Here is a 23,609-nt window from a genome sequence, read left to right as displayed (position 1 = left end):
ATTTGGGAGATGATGTCGCTGTGGAGTTGCTCGACGCCCTCTACTGACACGCGGAGGTACTGCTGGGCAAAATTCCGTATACAGTTTGACACCTGAGGAGGATTCTAAGATAAGGAATCTGTGGCTAGATCCTTTCTCTACCAGATAAGGCATTACCAAAGATAAGTAACTTGTACGTCATGACCTAAGTGCAGTTCTTCAAACTATAGTGCCTTCGAATCCAATCCAAAAGGTGCCTCAAACCTCACACTGCAAGTCTCTCTGACAAAGCTTTGTCTGTGAAATATGTCAGTCATTTCTTTTTCATTGTTAGCGTTAAATTTTCTGAGGGTGTCAGAGGAAAAGCATGTAACTGCTCCTGGTACACCGTGCCTCACATCTATGGAAGCAAACCTGTGCCTCTAGTGTCATACCAGATACAAGTGGCACAAAGGTGGTAGCATTAGATCCCTTTTGGTTTGGGCCTTCTACTGTGTTGTTGCTTTGTCTAGGGTAGTCCGTGACTCATTAGTAGAAATAAATTCGAAATAGAGACAATCTTGTGTTGTGTGTAATACTACAACACTGGTACTACATACCTCCTGAATAATTCTCACGTTTGTAACCCATACTGTAATTACAAAATGCATGAAATGCAAACCACACAGGAAAGTGCCACTAAAGTCAATGGTACTTGCAATACATGTATTAAAGTAAAAACAAATAGTTGTATAAGCAATAGGTTGCGCACCGGAAGGAGAGAAGGTTTAAGGGAAGTGCTAGTGCTGGGTAGTGAGAAGGGTAAATCATGGAAATACAGATGAGTATAATTGGATTCTTTCAAACATTACTGGTACTCCAAACCAGTATCAGAAGATCTGTCTGAAGTAGGACACTTATTTACATGTAATCTGTAAATTACTCTTGCACCAAATGCATTTTCTGGTGTACAATACGTGGGACACGAGTACAGGTCTTGTGTAATGGAGGGCATCGACTTTTCGACTCGACTGATGCGTAGAGAGAAGTTTGGGCCTCAGCTTCGAGTCTTCATCAGGACGGGATAGGGCAACCTAGGGGTAAAAATGTAAATTACAGGGGGCGCTGTGTCTGGGGTCAGAATGTGGTGAGCAATCTAAAAGTTACTGACCTAATCCTGGTGACAAGCCTGGCTACTCAGGTGTGTTGTCAAATTGCCGAAAACCATGGCTCAATGTAACCAAAGTTCATGATAGAAGGGGGTGTCCAAAGGTTACAGCACCATTAGGAATGAACCGTCATCCGATTGTGATTAAATCACTCCTGTGTGGAAAAGGGATTAAAATGTCAGCTCGTTGGTTTGCAAACAGGTGCATTATATACAAGTGCCGTGTGAGAGTCAAGTTGACTCTCCTCCTAATGTAAGATCAATTGTGTGATTCTAAAATAAAGAAAACGTGTACTATATACAAGGGCAGCGTGTTTTAATTTAAAAAAATGACCTCCCACCCGCAGGCAAGGCATCTGTGTACTACCCTCGTCTAAAACAGGGAATTGTCAGTCGAGACTCCCACATTGACGAATAAAACAAGGATAGAGGTGGGGGACGTAGTAACCCTCTAGGATTATGTGCCCGCACCGAGGCCGACACTGGCGAGACGGTGTGCATAACAATAATACTAATAAAAATAATACCCCGGGGCTGTCAATACCTGAAAGTTTCTGGTCAGCGGCTCAATCCGTGTTGCTCCTACGAGTAAGAAACAGAGACTGAGGGCATGCCGCGCCAGTAGTTAAATGTGTCGAGCGGACATGTGAGACGTGCACTTTGGGGTGCCGCCGTGCGGTGTGCATCCGATGCCTGCAGTGGCGTTAGTGGCATTCGGGCATGCGCGCTGGTGTCCATAGCAACAGGGATTGAGTCTCAGGTTCTACGTGTCACTTATCGTACCGGAGAGGTCTGCACAAAGTGTAATATGTGCGAGTATGTACAGGAGTGTGAGGAGGTTGATGTGTAAGCTGCCTATATACAATCTGCAGAGTAACTCATAGTTCATTAGTAGAGCACTGGCAATAATTACATACAGTGATAAAGACCGTAGATCATGTGGACGTTTCTATGTGCAAGCATGTAGCGTAGTGTGAACGTGTGGCCGTTCTACGTATAGTCCAGTAAGGAGAAACCGAATTATCCAGCCTCATAGAACCATCACAAGTTATATGCAGTAATTGGTTTCTCCTTGCTGGACTATACGTAGAACGGCCACACGTTCCACGGGCATTCTCACTGTATGTATATATTGCCTGTGCTTCATTCTGGAACCAATAGTGACACTGCAGATTGTATATAGGCAGTTTACTTAATAACCCCCACATTACTGTACATGCTTCCACGTAGAAACGTCTACACGATCTACGGTCTTTATCACTGTATGTAATTATTGCCAGTGCTTTACTCATGAACTATGAGTTACTCTGCAGATTGTACATAGGCAGCTTACACATCAACCTCCTCACACTCCTGTACATACTCGCACATATTACACTTTGTGCAGACCTCTCCCGTACGATAAGTGACACGTAGAACCTGAGACTCGATCCCTGTTGCTATGGACACCAGCGCGCATGCCTGAATGCCCCTTACGCCACTGCAGGCATAGGACGCACACCGCACGGCGGCGCCCCAACATTCACGTCTCGCACGGCCGCCCAACACATTTAACTATCGGCGCGGCATGCCCTCAGTCTCTGTTTCTTACTCGTAGGAGCAACACGGATTGAGCCGCTGACCAGAAACTTTCAGGTATTGACAGCCCCGGGGAATATATATATTTTTTAGTATTATTTTTATGCGCACAGTCTCGCCAGTGTTGTCCTCGGTGCGGGCACATCATCCTAGAGGGTTACTACGTCCCCCACCTCTATCCTTGTTTTATTCGTCAATGTGGGAGTCTCGAATGACAATTCCCCGTTTTGGACGAGGGTAGTGCACAGATGCCTTGTCAGCGATTGGGAGGTCATTTTTTGTACATAAAACACGCTGCCCTTGTATATAGTACACATTTTCCTTATTTTAGAGTCACACAATTGATCTTAAATTAGGAGGAGAGTTAACTTGACTCTCACACAGCACTTGTATATAATGCACCTGTTTGCCAGCCAACGAGCTGACACTTTAATCCCTTTTCCACAGAGGAGTGATTTAATCACAATCGGATAACGGATCCTTCCTAATGGGGCTGTAACCTTTGGACACCCCCTTCTATCATGAATTTTGGCGACATTAAGCCTTGGTTTTCGGCAATTCGACAACACACCTGAGTAGCCAGGCTTGGCACCAGGATTAGGTCAGTAACTTTTAGATTGCTCACCACATTCTGACCCCACACACAGCGCCCCCTGTAATTTACATTTTTACCCGTAGGTTGCCCTATCCCGTCCTGATGAAGACTCGCAGCTGAGGCCCAAACTTCCCTCTACGCATCAGTCGAGTCGAAAAGTCGACGCCCTCCATTACACAAGACCTGTACTCGTGTCCCACGTATTGTACACCAGAAAATGCATTTGGTGAAAGAGTAATTTACAGATTACATGTAAATAGGTGTTCTACTTCGGACAGGTCTTCTGATACTGGTTTTGAGTACCAGTAATTTTTGAAAGAATCCAATTATACTCATCTGTATTTCCATGATTTACCCTTCTCACTACCCAGCACTAGCACTTCCCTTAAACCTTCTCTCCTTCCTGTGCGCAACCTATTGCTTATACAACTATTTGTTTTTAATTTAATAAATGTATTGCAAGTACCATTGACTTTAGTGGCACTTTCCTGTGTGGTTTGCATTTCATGCATTTTGTAATTACAGTATGGGTTACATACATGAGAATTATTCAGGAGGTACGTAGTACCAGTGTTGTAGTATTACACACAACACAAGATTATCTCTATTTCGTATTTATTTCTACTAATTAGTCACGGACTCCCTTTGTATTCCCGTATTGTACCCAGGTCCGGTTTGACTTATTGGGTTACCCCATTATCTATAATTCTTTGTCTAGGGTGATTTAGGGTAAATAAAGTCCTATCCTGTGAGCATACTCTTATTGAGTAGATATTCTTGGTCCAATGTAGCACCAAATGGTGTACATTAGGTTTCTAACACCACAACTTCAAAAACATAGAACATGACTTTGTGGGACTGCTCTATCTAAGAAGGAAACCACAGAGGCAAAATGAAAACTTGGTGTCCTGCCACTGGTAACTAAATGTAAGTAACTTGAACTAACATGGTGATAAAGGGCATTCCAGGAGTCAACATTTTTTTTAAATTTCCCTCCCTGTCAATATCAAAACTACACATCTTCTAAGTGTGGCCAGATGTGGGTCTTGTTTGCTTCTAAAATGCCTTCTATATCCTTTAGGCAAAAGACTTCTTTGAAGCACAATTAACAAACCCGTCTTTGCAAGAAGCTGCACGCATGACACTGTGAACTTATGATTAGATAAAGAATAATTTTAAACCATGGCATACCGTATGTAGTGGGGGCACCTGGGGCCTCAAGAGGACCTCCTGAATTGTTGTACATTGCTGCATCTGTACAAAAATGAAATGCAAAAAAAAGAAATGGGTAAGATATCCTGCTGTCCAATGGGAGTAGTAGGAGGAACGGTCTCAAAACCTAACCACAAGTGAAATATTGAAAACATCTTAAAATAATAAACACGAGTTATATTGAAGCACTGCAGAATTATCGTTGTCTGTCAGAATTATATTCATGAAACAGGGCCAGAGCTAAGTAAAATTGTTTACAAGTTCCTGGAATAATCAAAGCTCTTGAAAAGTCATCAACTGAGAAGGGTATGGCCAGTTGTAAAAAAATAATTTAGACTGTCATGGCAACTGAAAGACTCCTAACATGCTAACCTGTCTGGTGAACATTCTGGAAGCATGCCACTGTGCACATGAGGCTGATAGGTTGATACGAAGTTGCACCCGGGTTCAGTGGTAGAAAACTGCAAACACAACTACAGGAACTGACATTCCTGTTGCCTAGCTCTTTGCCTTTACATTGATCAGACCATGGAACAGCACCTAATCTAGCTTATTTTAAATATATCTATTGAAAGCGGAAATGCTGAGAGATAAGTCATATTCCATGCTGTAGGTCTTTATCGCTCAATGACATGAAACTGCATCATCCTACGTAGTAAGAAAGACAGTGGAACTGCACAGACAGCAAGTTGCCACAGGACACCAATACTGACCACCACTGATACCAAGTTGATACCTTGTTATTTTTTCAGCTTTAGGCACGTCACAAAGCTCAGAGCGCTGAAAGAAATGGGATGCTGCTTGGAGAGCACCAATACGTTTGATCTGTGGGCTTGGTCTACCTGTCAGACTCGAGTGCACCTCAAGAACATACGTACTTAGTGCTACTATTCGTGACCCAAGGACACATATCATGTGCCTAGGAGATCTATTCTGGGCGTCTTTAGTGTCATTCTGGAAGTATGGAGGTGTGTCACACAATATTCCACAGGCAGGATACAGTAAATACAAATTCAATAAGGCGTGTCTTTCTTATCAACTTTAATTGCAATATCAGTAACCTTAGTTGCAGGTCAGATTAACTATATTTTTGCAAGATGGCCCAGCCACCTTGCAGAAAGTGTGTGTGGAACACTCAGAAATATTGAAATCTACGAAATATAGTGTAAAAGACTGTTGGAATAAGATAAACACAATGTGATCAAGTTTCACATATCACTCGAGACAATGTTACTTGAAAACAGGAGTCATATACGCTATGGTGTATAAAGATTTCATCTTACTCTTAGAAGGGATACTTGATTTTTCCTTGTTTTTGTGAGTATATAACATTTTTGTAGAGATATATAAGACAACTATAAATCAGAGCAATAGATTAAATGAAACCAAAGAAAATAAAACGAGATCCATATCTGGTTGCATAGCAATATTAACGACTTGACATTGTTATAAAAGGAATAAGATAATTTAACACTACACACAGGTGCAATTTTTCTAATGATTTGTAAGGGCACAAACAATCATCCTAGGAAGTGACATGAAAAAGCCCTAAAACCAATGAAAAAAAATCATTAGACCAATTCATTATTTCAAAAAATACAATTCTGTCAATCACATGGTCAATGCCTGATTTCTCAGAGGGACTTCCCCATATATAAAACATTTTTTTTAGTTTTGCAGAAACACTTTTCATGAATTTAATCAATATAAATATTTTCCTTGGTTTGTGTAACTAAGGTACAAGCTGGAGGCCTTGGACTCCCTTTCACAGCACCTTTAATCCCCTTAGAGAGTATAGAGACTGCTAATGCCTCAGCCAAGTATGTTTCTGGTTCACTTATTTGCCATTTATCTGCCTAAAATAGACACAGATCTTTGGCTTTGTGGCAATGCTTTTAGTCTACGATTTACAGATTTCATCATCAAACCAGCTGACCTCTGTGACCATATTTAAGCATAGAGCTGTGCCACTATCTTGAGAGCACCAAGTTTGAGTCACGACACAACTCAGAATTCAGTGTGTCCTCAGTGTGAGAAATCCTGGTGGTTATGGTTCAAACATTATCATTAACAAATGTCAGGACACTTCATTGCTATTAAATGTCACACCATTTTATCGCAGTGAAAGGACACACCTATTCAATGTCACAACATGAAATGATTGAATCAACTTTGTGCCAAACTGCAATCTAGCGATACTCAAGAATACCTATTGTAGTTTGATGAAAATGTTATGTCTGCCCTCGAAACCCCAATACATTGCATGAAAATAACACTTTGTGTTTTTCCACAGGCCTTTTGTGCCTGCTACTTCATCAGCACCAGCCACTTACCTGACTGGAAGGTGATTTCGCTGAACATCATCCAGGTATCTGCAAAGTGATACTGGCACTTAATGGCACTGGCCATGCGATTGTGCAGCAGCACAGTGACGAAGCGAGCACTGGGGTTGGCATCATCGAGAACCAAGCTGGCAGAAATGGAGTTTGACTCCCAATCATTGGCCTCTGATCTAAAATAACACTGGACTTCCCTGAAGATCTTCACACCTTTGGTGAACATGTTATTGCAGTGGACCTGTAACATGGAGATTAGAGGGAAGGAGAACAAAATGTAATGAGAACAGATCTGAATCAAGAATAGAGTGCAGGAGGGAGACAAAATGCCGTGCGAACAGACTTGCCGCACAGATAGTAGAGGGGGAGACAAAATGCCATGAAATAATGCTATTTATAATGGAGATATGATAGGACGGTGAGATTCAGCAAGTTATGGGGCCAAAATTGCATCACAGAGATTGGAGGGGATCTGAGAGACATATCATGAGAACATACCTGAGAGAGGGGAACAATATGTCTTGAGAGCAGATGAAACTGAAGGGGGAGAGAGAGAACATGGGAACAGACATGCATCATGAAGAATGGATTGGTGGGAGGGAGACAACACGTCACAAGAATAGACCTGCGCTCAGGAGATTAAAGGAGGAGAGGCAAAGTCATGGGGTGGAAGCTAACACGTCACAGGAACAGACCTGGGTTCAGGAGAATAAAGTGGGGAGAGAACATGTCATGACAATGGACTTGCATCACAAAGATCGGAGTGGTGTGGAGGAATAGAACATGTCATAGAAAACAGATCTTCATCCTAGTGATTGGCTGGGAAGTGAGATATCACATCCTCAAAACAGACCTTACTATGGGGATTGGAGAGGATGGAGGAAATATGCCACGAGAACACAGTAACCCTTTTCACAATGTAACACATTAGAGAACACTACAGAACATATCACTGTTCACTTTTGTAGGGGCAAGAATTAGCCAATGCAAGAAATGTGTTGCCCCAGCCCTACATAGTCAAACCCCTTTCTCCCCATTTCAGGCGTTTACGCTACAGGGAAAAGGAAGGCTAGCACAACTTGTACAGTCAACATTCGAAATGTATTAATCAAGCAAGCCATTTTGATAGCTTTAAACAGAAATTAAGGCAGTTTTTAGCACAAAAATAAATTGCACAATGTCAACCTTATTTTAAATGTGTGGTAATAAGCAGGCTTTGAGATAGCGAGTTTATGGCATGCATTTACATGACAATATACTGCAAAGTAGACCTGCCAGTGAATATTATGTATTTTTCCAAGTGACTTTCACCATGGAAAGCAAGGGTGATGAATGACCTTCGATGTGGAGAAAATAGATTTTTACAGCCATTTTGCATGTGCTCTGAGAAGATGATGGGGTGGTTGTAGGATACTTCAATTGCGAGAAATAGAATTCAATTGTCCTTTACAAATTGAGATTTGTGGGCAAATACTTTTAATGGGAAAAGCAAAACCACAAATCCAAGAATGAAATGGGCTCTTAGTAAAAATGTGAGGACTGGATGAAGCCACCACATAACATGGAGCCACCTGATAACCAAAAGTGAGGATCTCATAAAGAGATTTCTTTAACACGTTTGCTGTATTGGTGGAAAGGTCAAAAGGTTTTGGGACATTTTCTCTGGATAATTGGGGAGGAGCAAACACATTTTGAAACAGACAAGTTTTCTCTGGCTTGGATGTTAATCATGGTAGTAGCGGATTAGGACTTATGATAGGTGGTATGGTAGCAACTGAAAGAGGCAGTGCTCTAGATATTGAAGGTGTTGAGTTACATGTAGCAGAAAAAGTGAAGCTTGCAGATGTCAGCAGATAGGGGCAGGACGGTGGAGCCAAAGTATTGAATTGAAAATTCTTGTATTTTAAGATGCCAAGGGTTTAGAAGATTTAACTCGATATGGGAAACTTTCACTAATTATCTGAGGCAACTTTGAACTCTGTCTATATGTACTGGTTGTCATCACAGCATTGCTCTTCATATGGTATTCCTAGACTCATTTTGGCATCCAATAAACGGAATCAAATTGCTTAGCCTCGAGAATGCTGATGGAGAACATATCTGCCTTGTTACTGTAAATATAACTATTTCCTCTTTCTTCCTTGTCCTCCTTTATGATATTATTCAGTTTTTGTTTTGATTATTCTAAACTCAATATTTTTTTAATGCAATGAAGAGTAAAAGGGAGGAGGTGTAAATATGCATTGCGATGCTCCGGACTTGACCCAAAAAACTATCGCCCTATCACACTTTTTGACTCATCAGTGAAAGTGATGATTAGAATTTTCCAAATGAGGCTTGAGGAATGGGCTGAGGAGAATTCTGTCCTATCCCCAGTACAGTTTGGTTTTAGAAAGAGTTTCGGGACAATCGAGCAATGCGTAAACTTAGATCCACTGATAGGAAAATATACCTGGACCAAACAAGGGTCCCTTTATGTTTGTTTTGCGGATCTATGTAGTGCATTCGATCTAGTCAACCATTTCATATTAGGGTTAATATTGATTTCCATTGGTGTTCCTGTAGCTATAGTTAATTTTCTTGCACGTCTTTACTTGAAGTTCTCAAGTAAAGTGCGCTTTGGACCGCAGGGCAAATGCTCACCCACTTTTAATGTAGAAAGAGGTATTCACCAAGGGTATGTTTTGGTCCTGTTACTATTCTCTCTTTTTATTAACGAGGTAGAGTCTTTTTTACAGGCCATACAAGCTGATGCTCCCAGTGTTGCTGGGCATCCTATACCAGTGTTATTATATGTTAATGACGCTGTGTTGTTATCTAGGACCCTACCAGGCCTCCAGAAATTGATTACCTTTGCTGAGTTTATGGTTGCTAAGAGTATGTTGATTAATAAATCCAAAATGGTCACAATGATCTGCGGGCGCAAACCAAAAAATTGCTGAACCTGTTTTTATTGATAACATGCCTATTGTCGGGGTAAATACTTTTAATGATCTAGGAGTCCTCTTTACGAGCAATGGCTGTTAGGCCCAACAAGTTATTAAGGCTACATTCAAAATGGCTAGAAATTCGAACAGAATTTTTATATTTTCATCTAAGTTGGGTAGCAGGCCAATTAAAGAAATGGTAGAGATATACAAGACTATGGGGTTATTCCCCTAGTAAGCCATTGCAACTTGAGGAAAATAGTTGTATTAAATGTTTACTCTGTCTTCCCTCCTCTGCTTTCAATGTTATTGCTCACCAAGAACTTGGACTACAATGCTTAGAAGATTTGCTTTTGGTCAAACCCTTAATTCTTTGGTTTTCTGTTTAGTCAAAAGTGGAGACTAGTTTTACCAAATCATCATCACAGACTGTTTAAACCTGGACAATGCTTTTCGCATCTCATAGCTGTCGTATATTAATTCCTCTTTTAGTACCCTTTTCAAATGTTCAGTGTGTGCCGTGACCCTTTAACAATTCTGAAAATTACTAAGAATTTGATTAAAGTTACTTTTTTAGGCATAGGGCTAGTCTCAGGACAGACTTGGAAATGATGAAATGTACAGTCTGCATGTACATATGTCTTTCTTTGGAGGAGGGATATCAGTATTATTTGTCTTGTGTAACTAATCAACATCGATATGTGCTGACTAGGTTTCGGCTCGGTATTGTGTATCACCTGTTAGCCTTCCCCTCTATGAAGGCATGCCCTTCAGAATCGACTCCTTGTCCATGTGATGGAGTGAGCAAGCAGAGCACAAAGCCGTGTTTTGCTATTTTGTAGTTTTTATATAGGGTATCGGCAGTGCTATCTTAAACCCATCCTTTCTGCACAGGAATTATAATGTGGCATTGCCGTTTTTTTATTTTTAAATGATCACTTAGTGTGTTTTAAAGTTGCGGTTTTTATTTATCAGCCCATTAACTTAAGTAAGAATATTATGTATTAGATTTTATTAGCTGTGGAATTAGTAAAAACATTATTAATACAGGATTGTGGAATTTATGTACTATCTGGAATTAAGCACTTAATTTTATTTAAGTTATATTATGATGTTTTAAATATAATTTATGTACTTTTATGGCTGTACAAACTAGCCGAATAAAGTTGAATTGGCAAACTGACTGACTGACTGCAGTCATGATTATCTCTTGTCCTTTTTTCATTGTTAGTTGTTTTATATCTGTCACAGAAGAAGACGACTTTGTTGGCTTTATAAATAAAATACATTTTTAATTAGGCTCAAAGTAGAATCTTCCTTTACTAATAAACAGAACCAAACGCTGTGTACAGAACGAAGCAAAGCCACTACAGAGTGTCCCTGAAAGGCCTCAAAATCCATACTTAGGTAACAATTTGGTTTGAATTACAGAAAAGATTTCAGTGTCTCTGGGAGCAAATTAGTTGACACGGATTGTCTACACAGCAAAAGCCATGGTAGAAGATATACTTCTTAAGGTTGAAATATCACCCATGGCTACCAAACTCATGAAGCCAGATTGTCCATCAATTGTGCGGGTGAGTGTTCAATTCGGATATTATTCGGAAACCAAGTGCTAGTTCTACAACAAATACAGATAAAGAGTAAAATCTGGGTTTTTGATCAATTGACAATTTTTTTCCAGCTTACACACTTACTTCTAAAGCCTGCAGAAACCTTTGAAATCCTTGTATAGCACAATCTGGGTTAACTTTGTTGCCTCCAAATTGCAGCACAGAAGTATTTTGTTGGAGGAAAGATATAGCTTTTACAAGTTCTCTACTCGGATCTGCTAGAAATAAAGAACGGCTAGCATCAGTGCTAATATGTACCCCTGCTTCGGACCTTGGTTAGTGAACATCTTATTAGAAATAGAGAAATCACTTCCCAATGTTACACATAGCCATATGTTGGTATACATGCTTTAAATTGCACAGGGTAAAGATGGAGAAATGCTCCAGTCAACCCTCTTTTTCCACAGTACGTCTCTGTCAACAGCAATGAAGGCCACATTTTAATCAATAAAAGAAGCTAAAGTGATACTTTCACTCACATTTATAAGGATCTGAATTTATTGCAGACTTGGATGGTGACCACTGAAGACCTTGGTTGGGCTAGCAGGATCATAGTTGCATATGTGGCTGAGATACTGATACTACACCAGCTATCATTTTTGTATGCATGTTCCTTTAAAGAAAGGCAGGAGTACATTGGGAGGTCTAAAGATTTGGCACTTGAGATAATGGAGGGTTTGAATCTAACAAGCAGCATGGTGCAGAGCCAATTCCCATTTCGAGATTATAGTTCAACTCATTTGATGAGGATGAATTCAGCTTTAACATTTGGTTATAAGTCAACTGCTGTCATGAAAAATTCAATGACGTCCAGGCAGTTTCTTAAGCCTATCATGCTAGATGTGGAAAATCTCTGAAGTTCTAGTTGAGTATCACAGTATACTGATGGAGTGCAATTGTCTTGTGAGGAATAATCGAATGGCCTCCACATACAGACTTATTACCTGAGGTGCACAAATGGAACCTTGTAGGGTCATGGGTGCCAGGGGATTTTGAGCTGTACATTTGAACGTACTGTGTGGAGGAAACATGCCTGATATGCCTGCAGTAGTTTGTAGCAATTATGTGGTTTTGAAGTTGAAAAGCTAGTGAACCTTTTGGTTATTGTTATGGATTTGAGTGGGGATGTAATGTGGTAGATGAGGCAGAGCAAGGCAAGACATCCAGGTACTATTCTCTCATAACCTCTGTGTTTGAATTTGTGGGGAGGATCAATTCACCAAGATATGTGTTGTCTGTGGAGGTTGATATTTATTTAACGTTTGTTTTATTCACATAATATATTTTTCACATACACTGCCTTGTGACATATTGCCACTTTATAATGCTGAACGAGAAATTTATTTGAAGAAGTTGTCAATGAAATAGCTGTTAAAGCCACAAGGTGATACTTAAGGCAAAATGTAGCATACAGAATGGGCGAGAGGGTGAGGCAAGCACTCAATACCACGCAAATGGAAAGTTGGGAGGGAAGTGATGGTAAGAGAAATTTTATGTAAGTTGTAACCATCTGTGACAATATTGGTAAGCATATGAAAAGAGGTATGGATGACCAAGGCCTATGTGATGGAAAGAAAGTCTTTGTTTTTCAGGGTAAAGAGGCTGGTCATGTCAGCGGAGTGTTTTGTGAATGATGAAAATTGATGATCATGAATAAGAGAGTTAAGGAGTGTACAGTTGTAGGCTGCATGGCTATATGTATGACATTGGATGAAAAGTGTTTGTTGGAGTGTGTATATTCGGGCCTGCATGTGGTGTGTTTTGCTTGAAAGGGAGATGCAGTGGAATGTGCAAAGCATATGTTTCAGAGCTATTGGCACTAGGGAAGGATAAAGCGGAGATGCAGACTATTATGACTGTACTTATTCTGAGTGACTGACTCACAGAATCATGCCAGAGAGCAGATTAACTGCAGGTACTAGAATCGTAACATGTTTGTTATGCAGCAATTTAAGAAATGTTGAAAGGATAGGTTATTGATGCATAACAGTGCATGAGAAAGCATCCTGTGAGCTTGGAGATGGTGAAAGGCAATCCTCTGGGCTTTGATGCCCTTGCAGTGATCAAAACAGGTGAACTAAAGGGTTGCACTTGGGTTGTAGAAAGGTGGTATACCAGCCGTAAGCCTTTTTGTGAGGGAATCTGCAACCAATAGAGATTAAGGGCCAAGGATTATGTTTTGGGCATGTTGGTACCTACTATTAGCTTATTTGCTAAACCTTGAACAATGGTAGGAAACATTGCAAATGGTGAGAATGAGGTAGGGCAATCTGAATGGCCAATACCTTGAAATGTCAGAATGTCAACAGCACAATCCAAAATGGTCCCGGGGATATGTGTTTTTTCCCCACAGCGAATGGCCTTTCCTCATTTATTCTAGGAGATAAGTCGGAGCAGCTGAAATTAGCAGCGGATCATCTTCTGATCTCTTTAGTTATCTTTTAAGTGACTTTCCATACATCAAACACATTCTGGTAGTCTAGTTGATAAACTGGGGACATTAGTGAGTATACAGGAGATGCATGAAAGTGTGTAGGATTAGAACCTTCTAGGTGGTATCTTTGACTTACATACAGACAGGTTTGGCACCACATTCCCTCAGTTCTCATGGTAGATAATGCCAAGACACTTGCTATGATAACTTATGGGTCAGGGATACATCAACACCCAAAAATTCCAGATTCTGGAGAACAGTTTCTCATTTATGATTCTGGGCCCGCAGGTCAGAACCTCTACTTTAACATGTCTGGAAGAAACTGGGATGTCTTATCTGATTCATAAGATTAAATGGGCTCCTGTCACTTAATGGCTCTTGAAGTGGTTACATCTACATGCCTTAATTACCTAGGAACTAGTAGGAGAATTGACAATACACCCTGATGAACACTCTACTCCATGGTTAACTTATATCAGAAACACTCTGGTGCAACTACACTTTTCTCAAATTGCTGAAGCCTCTTAAATGATTACTCTTAAAGATGTTAAGCTATGTAAAGCTAGGTTTACAGTGAACATAGCTTTATAAAGAAAGAATTCAGAGCTCCATAAGCCAACCGTCAGGACCTACATACTGACTAAGTGATTTATTTGGAGCTTGGAGGACAGGGAACTCCACCACAAACATGGCAGAAGACCCTGTTCCCCAAACCTACGGTTTGCCTGCTCGATTTAGAGTCTGACGAACCGTTCTGTTTCAGCCACCAAAAACTTTAGACCAACATCCCATTGGAGTTAGAGGCCATTGGTCTAACTACCTTAGATCGTGTGCCTGTTGCAAGCGGATGGTCCAATATACTTTGTTCCTTTTCGGATCTACCAGGAAAAGTCTGGTGATCCTGAACAGAAAAAACTAAATACGACTCCTACATCCGAGGAAAAAACTACCCATGTGTCAGGACCATCATTTTTTAATGTTTCATAAACAAACACTCACTTTGGGAGTTTGTTTTTGAAAACCAAATACATGAAACAAGGCGATCATGCAGCAAATGTACAATGCATATGGAGGATTTGCTGTGGCAGCAGCTCCTCGGAAGTTACAACTTTCTCTGCCAGGCAGCTGGAAAACGTGAAAAATGGCAGGTTGTATTCTGCCAGAGCAGCTAAGTACATGAATTGGCTGCCTCAGAAGAACAGTAATGCCAGCCAAACCGAGGCCCAATATCATGGCTCGGCGTGGAGACAAATCTAAATTGGGTTGGGAACAGGTATCAGTGAATTTTACTAACTTAATGTATTATGAGGCTAATTTTAGGATGACTTAGCTTTCTTAGAATCAGATGATTTGTGTTCTGCTATAACCATATGATTCTTCCTCAAGACAATCACCTGAGCACTTTTTTTGCAAGTTTTACTCATTCCCCCTTTGTAAGTTCTTCCCTCCAGTACTAGGTATAGAAGGAGATTTGTGAACAAAGACTTTTTTGTTGCCTTTATCTTATCAATTTGTCTGTTATGCAGTCTCAAGCTTTCATCCGGCTGTATTACAGCCGAGGAATTTTCAGGACTAGTGTATTTGAATTTTAAGGTTGGTTGCACTATCTGCCTGTGTGGTACTGTGCGGGAATGTTTTGTGCTGCCAGCCCTGGAGTTTCTTGTGATATGTTTGCACTTTTATTTATGGAGTACATTCATAACTCTATTAATTGCCATTGACTTTGTATTGTGTATTGTTTGTGTTATTTATAATTTTATGTATCTATGTTCTTGTGGCTTCAGGCAAAATAAACCTAATAAAACTACATAGTAATCATTTTAGGTAATGTGATCATTACATTAAATGTTCCCTCACCTAAGTTTTCCTCAAGGTCTACAAGCCTCTATCAACTCAGGACCTTCCTATCTAGACTACCAACGTTATATAAATATTATATACATCAGAGTCCCACTCCACTTGATTCACACGCCACAGAGAAATCCACCTGCAAGACAATTTCCTAATCTGCAACTCTGGACTTGAATTTCACCAACTCTCTGGCTCAACAATGTGTATTGTACACTGAGCCATCCATACCACTAAACAACTTTCCATTCCATACAAACTCCCTACCTACTGTCAAACATGAGAGCAAGTATTGCATGCTAGGTTTGCTTCTATTATTAGACATTTGTGCAACAGCAGCACAGGCATATGTGTAGCAGTCAGTTTAATGCCCCATGCTTAGAGCATGTCTCAGACTTCAGAAAACTTTGTGGCCAAGTAGAGTATATGTTCTTCCATGTACATTCTACCATACAATACAATAGATTTTGCAGAGTACTTCAGTTCAGGAACTGCAGCATTGTGTGCTTTGCGGCATGCAGCAATCTGGTAACCAGGATTCATGCCAGTGTGTTATATAGTCTAACACTCTGTAGTAAAGTACTGCTTTTTTAGATGCATGTTTTATGGGAAACAAAATCATATTGCAAGAAACGAAAGCTTACATCAATTTTAAAGTAAAAAAATAAGAGGGTAAGCCCTTCTTCAGGTGAATTGATTTTATATTGTTGTCTTACCAAGGGGCCTCTGCTCAAAACCAGGGAACAACGCAGCAACAGCTTGGCAGCCAATTGTTTGCTGTAGTGTCTAGCCAATGACTCTAATAACAGTCTGGCTTCAGTACTCTCTGCCAGCAGCCATTCGTCACTCTAACAGGCTCTGGTGTTTCCACATTGGCACAGGGCTTTTGCAGCAATAAACAGCGTACCCCTTCAGTTACCAAACCGCTCCAACATATTACAGACTGGCTCGCCCAGGTCTAGATTGCAGGTATTGGACTGCAGGACTGGTCCCATTAGTGGAAAGATCAGCTGAATAGCGACTGAGCACATCGGGAAGTAGTGACACAAAGAAAACATGGTTCAATAATAAGAGATCCAATGTGCTAAAGGATTTTGCAATCGCAAACCATGCAATTTGCAAAGTCACCGGCTTTGCTATTGTTGTGTCCTTGAAATGGGTTGAGGCAACCTAGGGGATCACAACTGGGGGCCTACGCTGCGGGGCATCTAGGTCTAACTAGGCATAACACGTGGCCCTAGAAATAACTGAGTCAGACTCTGGGAATAACTTGTTGGCTCTCCGTGCGCCCGCCTCTGAATAGCGTACGTGCGTGCGGAGCCTCTCTTTATTATACCAGGTCACATGACTTCAACACTGCACGCCCCTTGCGCCAGGGGCGTATCATAGTCCCAGAACATAACATTCCTCCTAAAACAAGAAAAACCCAAACAATTTCAACACTACTCTTGATGGACAGTCTATTGTCATGATCTTCATAGACTCCAAAGTCCGCTTTTCAAAACACTACCAACAGGTAGGACACGTTACTGAACATTGCACTCACTACTGATACATAAAACAGTCTTACGTGAGGTAATCGCGTAGTCGGCAGGAAGGCGTCGGGTTTCTTCTCAGCCTTTGATGCACGCCCCTCTGGCTTGAGCAGTCTGTTTCTGGGGCGGTGTTAGCCTCAGGCGCCTCCAAGTCGGCCTCCTCCGGATCTGACACCCCTTCCTGGGCCTCAGCGCCGCCCTCCATCTCTTTGATCACCGCCCTCGGAGTGCTACTCTGGGTGACCTCGAGACTAGGCGTCGGCTCCCGGCCTGGCAAGTCCTTGGCAGTTTCGGTTTCTGTAGGCAGAGTTGTGTGATCGGATGTTCTGGAGTCCCCATGGAAATGTTTAAAGTGCGACACATTTCGGGTTACTGTCTCTCGTCCTCGGACCACAGTGACACGGGTTCCTTTCACACTGGTTACTCGCCACGGACCTTTTTCATAGTTCAAACGGAACTTTCCACTGGTCACCCTGTTGCGAAGGAGTACCACATCCCCTCTGCTGAATTGTGTCACTGTGGCTCTTCTCTTTTGGCTAATCTTAGCAAAGGCAGTCTTTCGTTTGCGTGCAATTATTTCTTCATTCACAGTTGCTGGTGCCCATTGGGAATGGTGAGGAATGGAATCGGGTATGATCCGTCTCATCAGGAGATGCGCCGGAGCTATCCCCGTGGTTGAATGCGGGGTTTGCCGGTAGCTGCGGAGGAATGTGAAGATGGCCATTTCCACAGACTGTCCTTTATCATGGGCGATACGAATCACTTTATTCAGAGTCCTCATGAAGCGTTCAGCTTCCCCGTTAGCTTGTGGCCAGCGCGGAGTGATGCGCCGATGTCGAGTGCCCAGGGATGATAGGTAGGTGGCCAGCTCCTGTCCTTGAAATGGGGGCCCATTGTCCGTGCGGAGCTCACGCATGGCCCCATGAGTGGCAATGATCTTTTCTATTTTCGGGATGACACTCTCGGCACTAGTGCTGGTTATTATTTCTACTTCCGGATACTTAGAATGGTCATCGATCATGACCAACGTGTACCTCCCGTCCGGAAGACTGCCAAAATCCATGCTGACCCTCTCCCATGGCTGTTGTGGGCGAGGTTCCACTGCAATTGGAGCTTCACGAGGAGCTTCCCCTGTCACTTGACACGCCGCACATGTCCTCACCACATTCTCTACCATATCGTCCATCAGGGGAAACCACACCTTGGTCCGCAAACGTGCCTTGGTTTTGACTATTCCTTGGTGACCTACATGTGCCAGCTGTATCACTTGGTCAGTTAGGGCTGAGGGTATCACTATGCGATGCCCTCGCAGAAGGCATCCCGCTTCATCCTCATTGAGCTCCTCCCGGACGTGATACAGGCTTTCCATTATTTTCTGAGCCTCGGAGGTGAGCACCTTCCACCCATCCTTGGCCCGATGCCAGTTGGTCGTGTGAATAAGTTCTTTGGCCCTCTGGAGACAGGCATCCTGTGTCGTGGCGTTCACAATGTCACTGATGGAGAGGGGACGAGGGCATGATCGTGCCACGACCCACTTGACATACGCCTCCGTCTCTTCAGCCTCCTCCATCTCTTCTGGCGTGGCTTGTCTGGGATGTCGTGACAGATAGTCCGCCGGGTTCCTTGCTCCGGGCTGATACTCAATTGTGCAGTTGTACTCCTGCAATTGGAGCAGCCACTTCTCTATGCGAGGCGGTGATTTAGATGAGGTTCCCGCAAACAGAGACAGCAGGGGTTTATGGTCAGTCACCACCGTGAATGGTTTGCCATAGATGTATAGGTGAAAGTGTCGGCACCCCCAGTGAATGGCAATTGCTTCTTTCTCGATCTGCGAGTACCGTTGTTCCGTGTCCATGAGGGATCTGCTCGCAAAGGCGACAGGTGTCCAGTCGATGTCGTCCCTTTTCCTTTGCATGAGAACCGCTCCCAATCCAGCAGGTCCAGCGTCCACTGCAATGAGCGTGATGTTTCGTGGGTCAAAGAAGGCAAGAGTGGTGTTGTTGGACAGAGAGTCTTTGATATCCCGGAATGCCTTTTCCTGCTCAGGTCCCCAATTCCAGGGAGTGGAGTCTTTGGTGAGGTCCCGTAGGGGAAGTGTGAGATTGGCCAAGTCTCTGATGAACCGGCCACAATAGTTGACCATGCCCAGGAAGCTCCGGACTTCGGTAACGGTCTGAGGGGGTGGCGCATCTTTAATGTCTTTCACTTTGTCAGGGTCTGGGTTAACACCATCGGCTGAGAAAATGTATCCAAAGAACCCTATCCGGCTCCGCAGGAACTCGCACTTTTCTCTGTGGAGCGTAAGTCCGGCTTCCCTGAGTCTTCGAAACACTTGTGCCAGCCTTTGATTGTGTTCAGGAATGGTGCGGGCATGTATCATTATGTCATCACTGACATTTATCACTCCAGGTATTCCAGCAATTAATTCTTGGATGACATTCTGAAACACCTCTGCTGCGCTGGAAATTCCGAAACTGAGCCGAGTGTATCGTCGAAGGCCAATGTGGGTGGAGAAGGTAGTGATGTTACGCGACTCCATGTCCAACACCAACTGGTGATATCCTGCTCGTAAGTCCAGCTTCGAAAACCAGCAGGCACCTGCCATCTCTCCGATGAGGTCATCGATAGTGGGAGTAATGTGACGCTCCCGTTTTATGGCAGCATTAGGGAGGCGCATGTCCACGCAGATCCTGACCGCTCCGGGCTGCTTCGGTTTCCGGGTGACCACGATGGGCGAGACCCAGGGAGTGGGACCCGAGACCTTCTCGATTATGCCCGCGGCTTCCAGTTTATGGAGTTCCTCTTCCACCAGCGGCCGGAGATGGAAGGCAATGCGACGGTGTCGCAGAGCCACCGGCTGCACCGTTGGATCGATGTGTAGGTGAATCTCTCGACCCTTGAACCTACCGATGCCCTCAAAAAGGTCCGGGTATTCCATGAGGAGATGTTGAACTGACTCTTCATGGACTCCGAAGGCAAATGTCACCACGCCCAGGTCTTCGGCTGCTTTGCAACTCAACAGCATACCTTGGCCTTCTTCCGACACAAAGATGTTGGTTCTGATAGTCTTATTCCCATGGCGGATGACCGCTTTGAATTTCCCCCGAATCTTGAGAGGGGTGTCTTGCCCATACGCAAAGACGGTGATGGGGGTGGGGCGCAGCACCGGAGGCGTGGTCATGGTCCTGTAGAGGGAGACACTCATGAGGTTTATGGATGCGCCCGTATCCACTACCGCTATTAAGTCTTGGTCCGCCACTTGTATGGCACATTGAGGCAGTGGCCTGGTGCGGCGGGCAGCGGTGCCGATCATGTGCACCTTGTGCACCGACTGCTCTTCTTCCTCATCGTCATCCATGTCACTGGGACTCTGTTCCCCCTCCGTTATGGCCTGCACAACGGGGCGTGGTTTGCGGAACTTCTTCGATCGGCATACCTTTTCGAAATGATTTTGCCTGCCACATCCCGAACACCGCTTACCACGTGCTGGGCATTCTGCCATCTGGTGTCGCGGACCTCCACAATAGCCACATGACTGTCCCGACGCTCCACCCTGAGTGGGCGGTCTCTTTTGCCATTTGGTGGGCGTATGGGCCTGTATCTTGTTAACCGGTTCCACTTTGACCGATGCCTGCAAGGCAGCCTCCATGTGCGCAGCCCTGGCCTTGGAAAGTTCTTTCGTGTGGCCGAGAGTTAGGATCTCCGCCAGCGGCTTGCCAGACTCCTCCAGAATCCGTTCCCTCAGTTTGGCCGAGACACATCCCTGTATAATTTGCCCCCGAATTTCTTCAGTGGTGTCTTGAAATCCACACGTCAGCGCCAACCTTTTGAGCCGGGTGTGGTATGTGTCTAGCGATTCCTCAGGCAGCTGGCGCGCTTGTCTGAACACAAACCGTTCATAATCTTGATTGGCCATGGGCTCAAAATGGGCATTGAGGGCATTGATCAGCGTGTGGTGCGTTTTTGTTGGTCGCCTCCGTGAGGGTTCGGGCCATGGAGTGAATGTCCTTGCCACCGAGATGTAACACCATGGCCCGTTTCTGTTCCTTGTGTGTTTTCGTAGCTTCGAAGAACACTAGGAGTCTATCCACCCACTCCTTCCATTTGGGAGCGAGGGCTGAGGGCGCACCCTCCACCACGAAGGGTTCGATGGGCGGAATCGTGGCCATCCTCCAGGTCGTGCCGGATCAGGCACCCGGCGCGACCACCAGATGCGTGCGCTGAAGCAGGGCACCGCCCTGATCGACGGGCTGAGCGGAAGGAAGCGCGCTTCACGCACGGGCTGAGAAGCACAGTGCGGCGCTAGGGCTAGAAACACCTACCCGACACTCATTCGCCAGGTCGCTCCTCCAAGCGTACCGTGTGGGGGTGGGGTACACCGTAGGGCACGAGCACCACGAGCCGAGAGACGGGCTCGCAGCCGCCACACGGAGCAGGATGCAGGCACCCTCACCCAGCGAGGATTCAGCAACCACCCTCGTCGCCAATTGTTGTGTCCTTGAAATGGGTTGAGGCAACCTAGGGGATCACAACTGGGGGCCTACGCTGCGGGGCATCTAGGTCTAACTAGGCATAACACGTGGCCCTAGAAATAACTGAGTCAGACTCTGTGAATAACTTGTTGGCTCTCCGTGCGCCCGCCTCTGAATAGCGTACGTGCGTGCGGAGCCTCTCTTTATTATACCAGGTCACATGACTTCAACACTGCACGCCCCTTGCGCCAGGGGCGTATCATAGTCCCAGAACATAACAGCTATCACAAAACTCCTCTTTGGATTGTACAAAACCAAAGTTTTTCTGACTTAAAATAGGTTTTGAGACCCATACCGAATTGCAATTTGAAAGGACCATCAATGCGGTGTTCCTTCAAAACTGTGATTCGGTATGTAATCTATAAATAATTTGTGACTGCAATTCCGGTAGCAAGAAGTTGTACAGTTACCGCCACCTCAAAGGAGGTGGTAACTGATTCACAAAGGGGAAGGGGTCCGCTTACCACTGCCTGTTCTTCCAGATGTTATCCCAAATTGAAATGTATTTTTCAGCACCCCATGCTGTGGTAATAAAAAAGATGGTGGTCTGCTGTCCCTTGTAGGCTGCTATCCCTGGGTTTGTGGCCAATGTGGCCAATCACAAGGGGTCACAAATTGTGACCTGCCTAATTATTATTAGTTCTATTACTCCCTGCATATGCTAATTTTGCAAATTGTCCTAAAGGACATATGTCGATTGGTAAATCAGATACTGGTCACAAAACGTATGTGTGAAATTTGTGCCCATTTAATGCAACCAGGTATATTCGCACATCGGACCAAAGATTCTTAGTTTGAAGCGGGAAAACCTACTCTAATATTTCCTCTAACTTAAATAATAACTCTCTCCAACAACTGAAGGAGGGTCAAAAGGAAATCTATTTTGAATTTGGATGCTCTACCTGCTCTTTACAGTTTAATAATTCCTGCCATGGAGGGCATTCATCATAATTCTCCTAATGGCTTGGAAATTCTGGATTCACATTTTTGAGCATTTGAGAAGACATCTTATTACTTCACAAACTGAACAGGGAATAAGGGAAATATGTCCTCCTTCTCCTGGCATAACAGGGCTTGTAAAGATTCTAGCAGTATACGTATGACCTCCTTCCAGAGATATAACAGAAAATATAAAGGTGGCTAGAAAATCTTTTAATGTGGTTTTTAGTGAAAAACGAAATGGTTACTTACCAGTAGGAGTAGTTTTGCAGCTTGAAGAATTTTCTGGATTCACATGCTGTGCATTATTCCGCCATCTAGTGGTTAAGTACGGAATTGTATTTTTTTAATTATTATTTTGGTCGCTGTCGAGCACCATTTGGTACCAGGTACGTCCCCTGTGTGACGTCAGACTGTATCCTGAAGGTCGACATGCGTGGTGACCATCTCCGGATTCTTGTTTCTGTTCCTATTCTTTTTTGTAATCCTTGAGATGGTTATTGAATAACTGTTGTAGTCATTTGCTTCCCCACCTGTTTGTTTTCCTTATAGGGGAGGTCGGGTGGGTCGCATGTGAATCTAGAAAATTCTTCAAGCTGCAAAACTACTCCTACTGGTAAGTAACCATTTCGTTTTGCAGTGTGAATCCTTTTCTGGATTCACATGCTATGCGTTAGATTATGTAGCGTTTTCTCCCGTGTCTGGGAGGCTGTGGTGAAAGGTGGACCTTGCAAACAGTGTTGAAGCACCCTTTGTCCAATTTGAGCTTCCTTATTCATGTGGATATCCACACAATAATGTTTTGTAAAAGTGTGTGGTGATGCCCATGTAGTTGCTGCGCAAATGGAGTCAATGGGTACATTGCTCATCAAGGGAAGTGTTGCTCCTTTCTTTCTAGTGGAGTGAGCTGTTGGTTTAATTGTTAGTTCTTTCT

The 23,609-nt window shown here is 43.5% G+C and overlaps 1 protein-coding gene across 3 annotated transcripts in view; it reads right to left on the bottom strand.

Moving 5' to 3' along the window:
- The window catches only part of DDR2 (discoidin domain receptor tyrosine kinase 2), a 795,992-nt gene that overhangs the window by 340,506 nt on the left and 431,877 nt on the right, over positions 1-23,609 (bottom strand). For 2 of the 3 annotated variants that reach the window (XM_078687193.1, XM_078687202.1), the window contains 3 exons: positions 14,642-14,722; positions 6,845-7,088; positions 4,491-4,553 (listed from right to left, as the gene is read on the bottom strand). In XM_078687193.1, coding sequence (XP_078543319.1) covers positions 4,491-4,553; positions 6,845-7,088; positions 14,642-14,722 — 388 coding nt within the window. The remainder of the gene's footprint in view (positions 1-4,490; positions 4,554-6,844; positions 7,089-14,641; positions 14,723-23,609) is intronic. The other variant, XM_078687208.1, reaches the window with a different exon arrangement.

The sequence above is a fragment of the Lissotriton helveticus genome, chromosome 1_1 (assembly GCF_964261635.1).
Source record: "Lissotriton helveticus chromosome 1_1, aLisHel1.1, whole genome shotgun sequence".
Classification (NCBI taxonomy): domain Eukaryota; kingdom Metazoa; phylum Chordata; class Amphibia; order Caudata; family Salamandridae; genus Lissotriton; species Lissotriton helveticus.
Note: the sequence above shows the minus strand (reverse complement) of the source record. Positions and strands in the feature narration are given on the sequence as shown.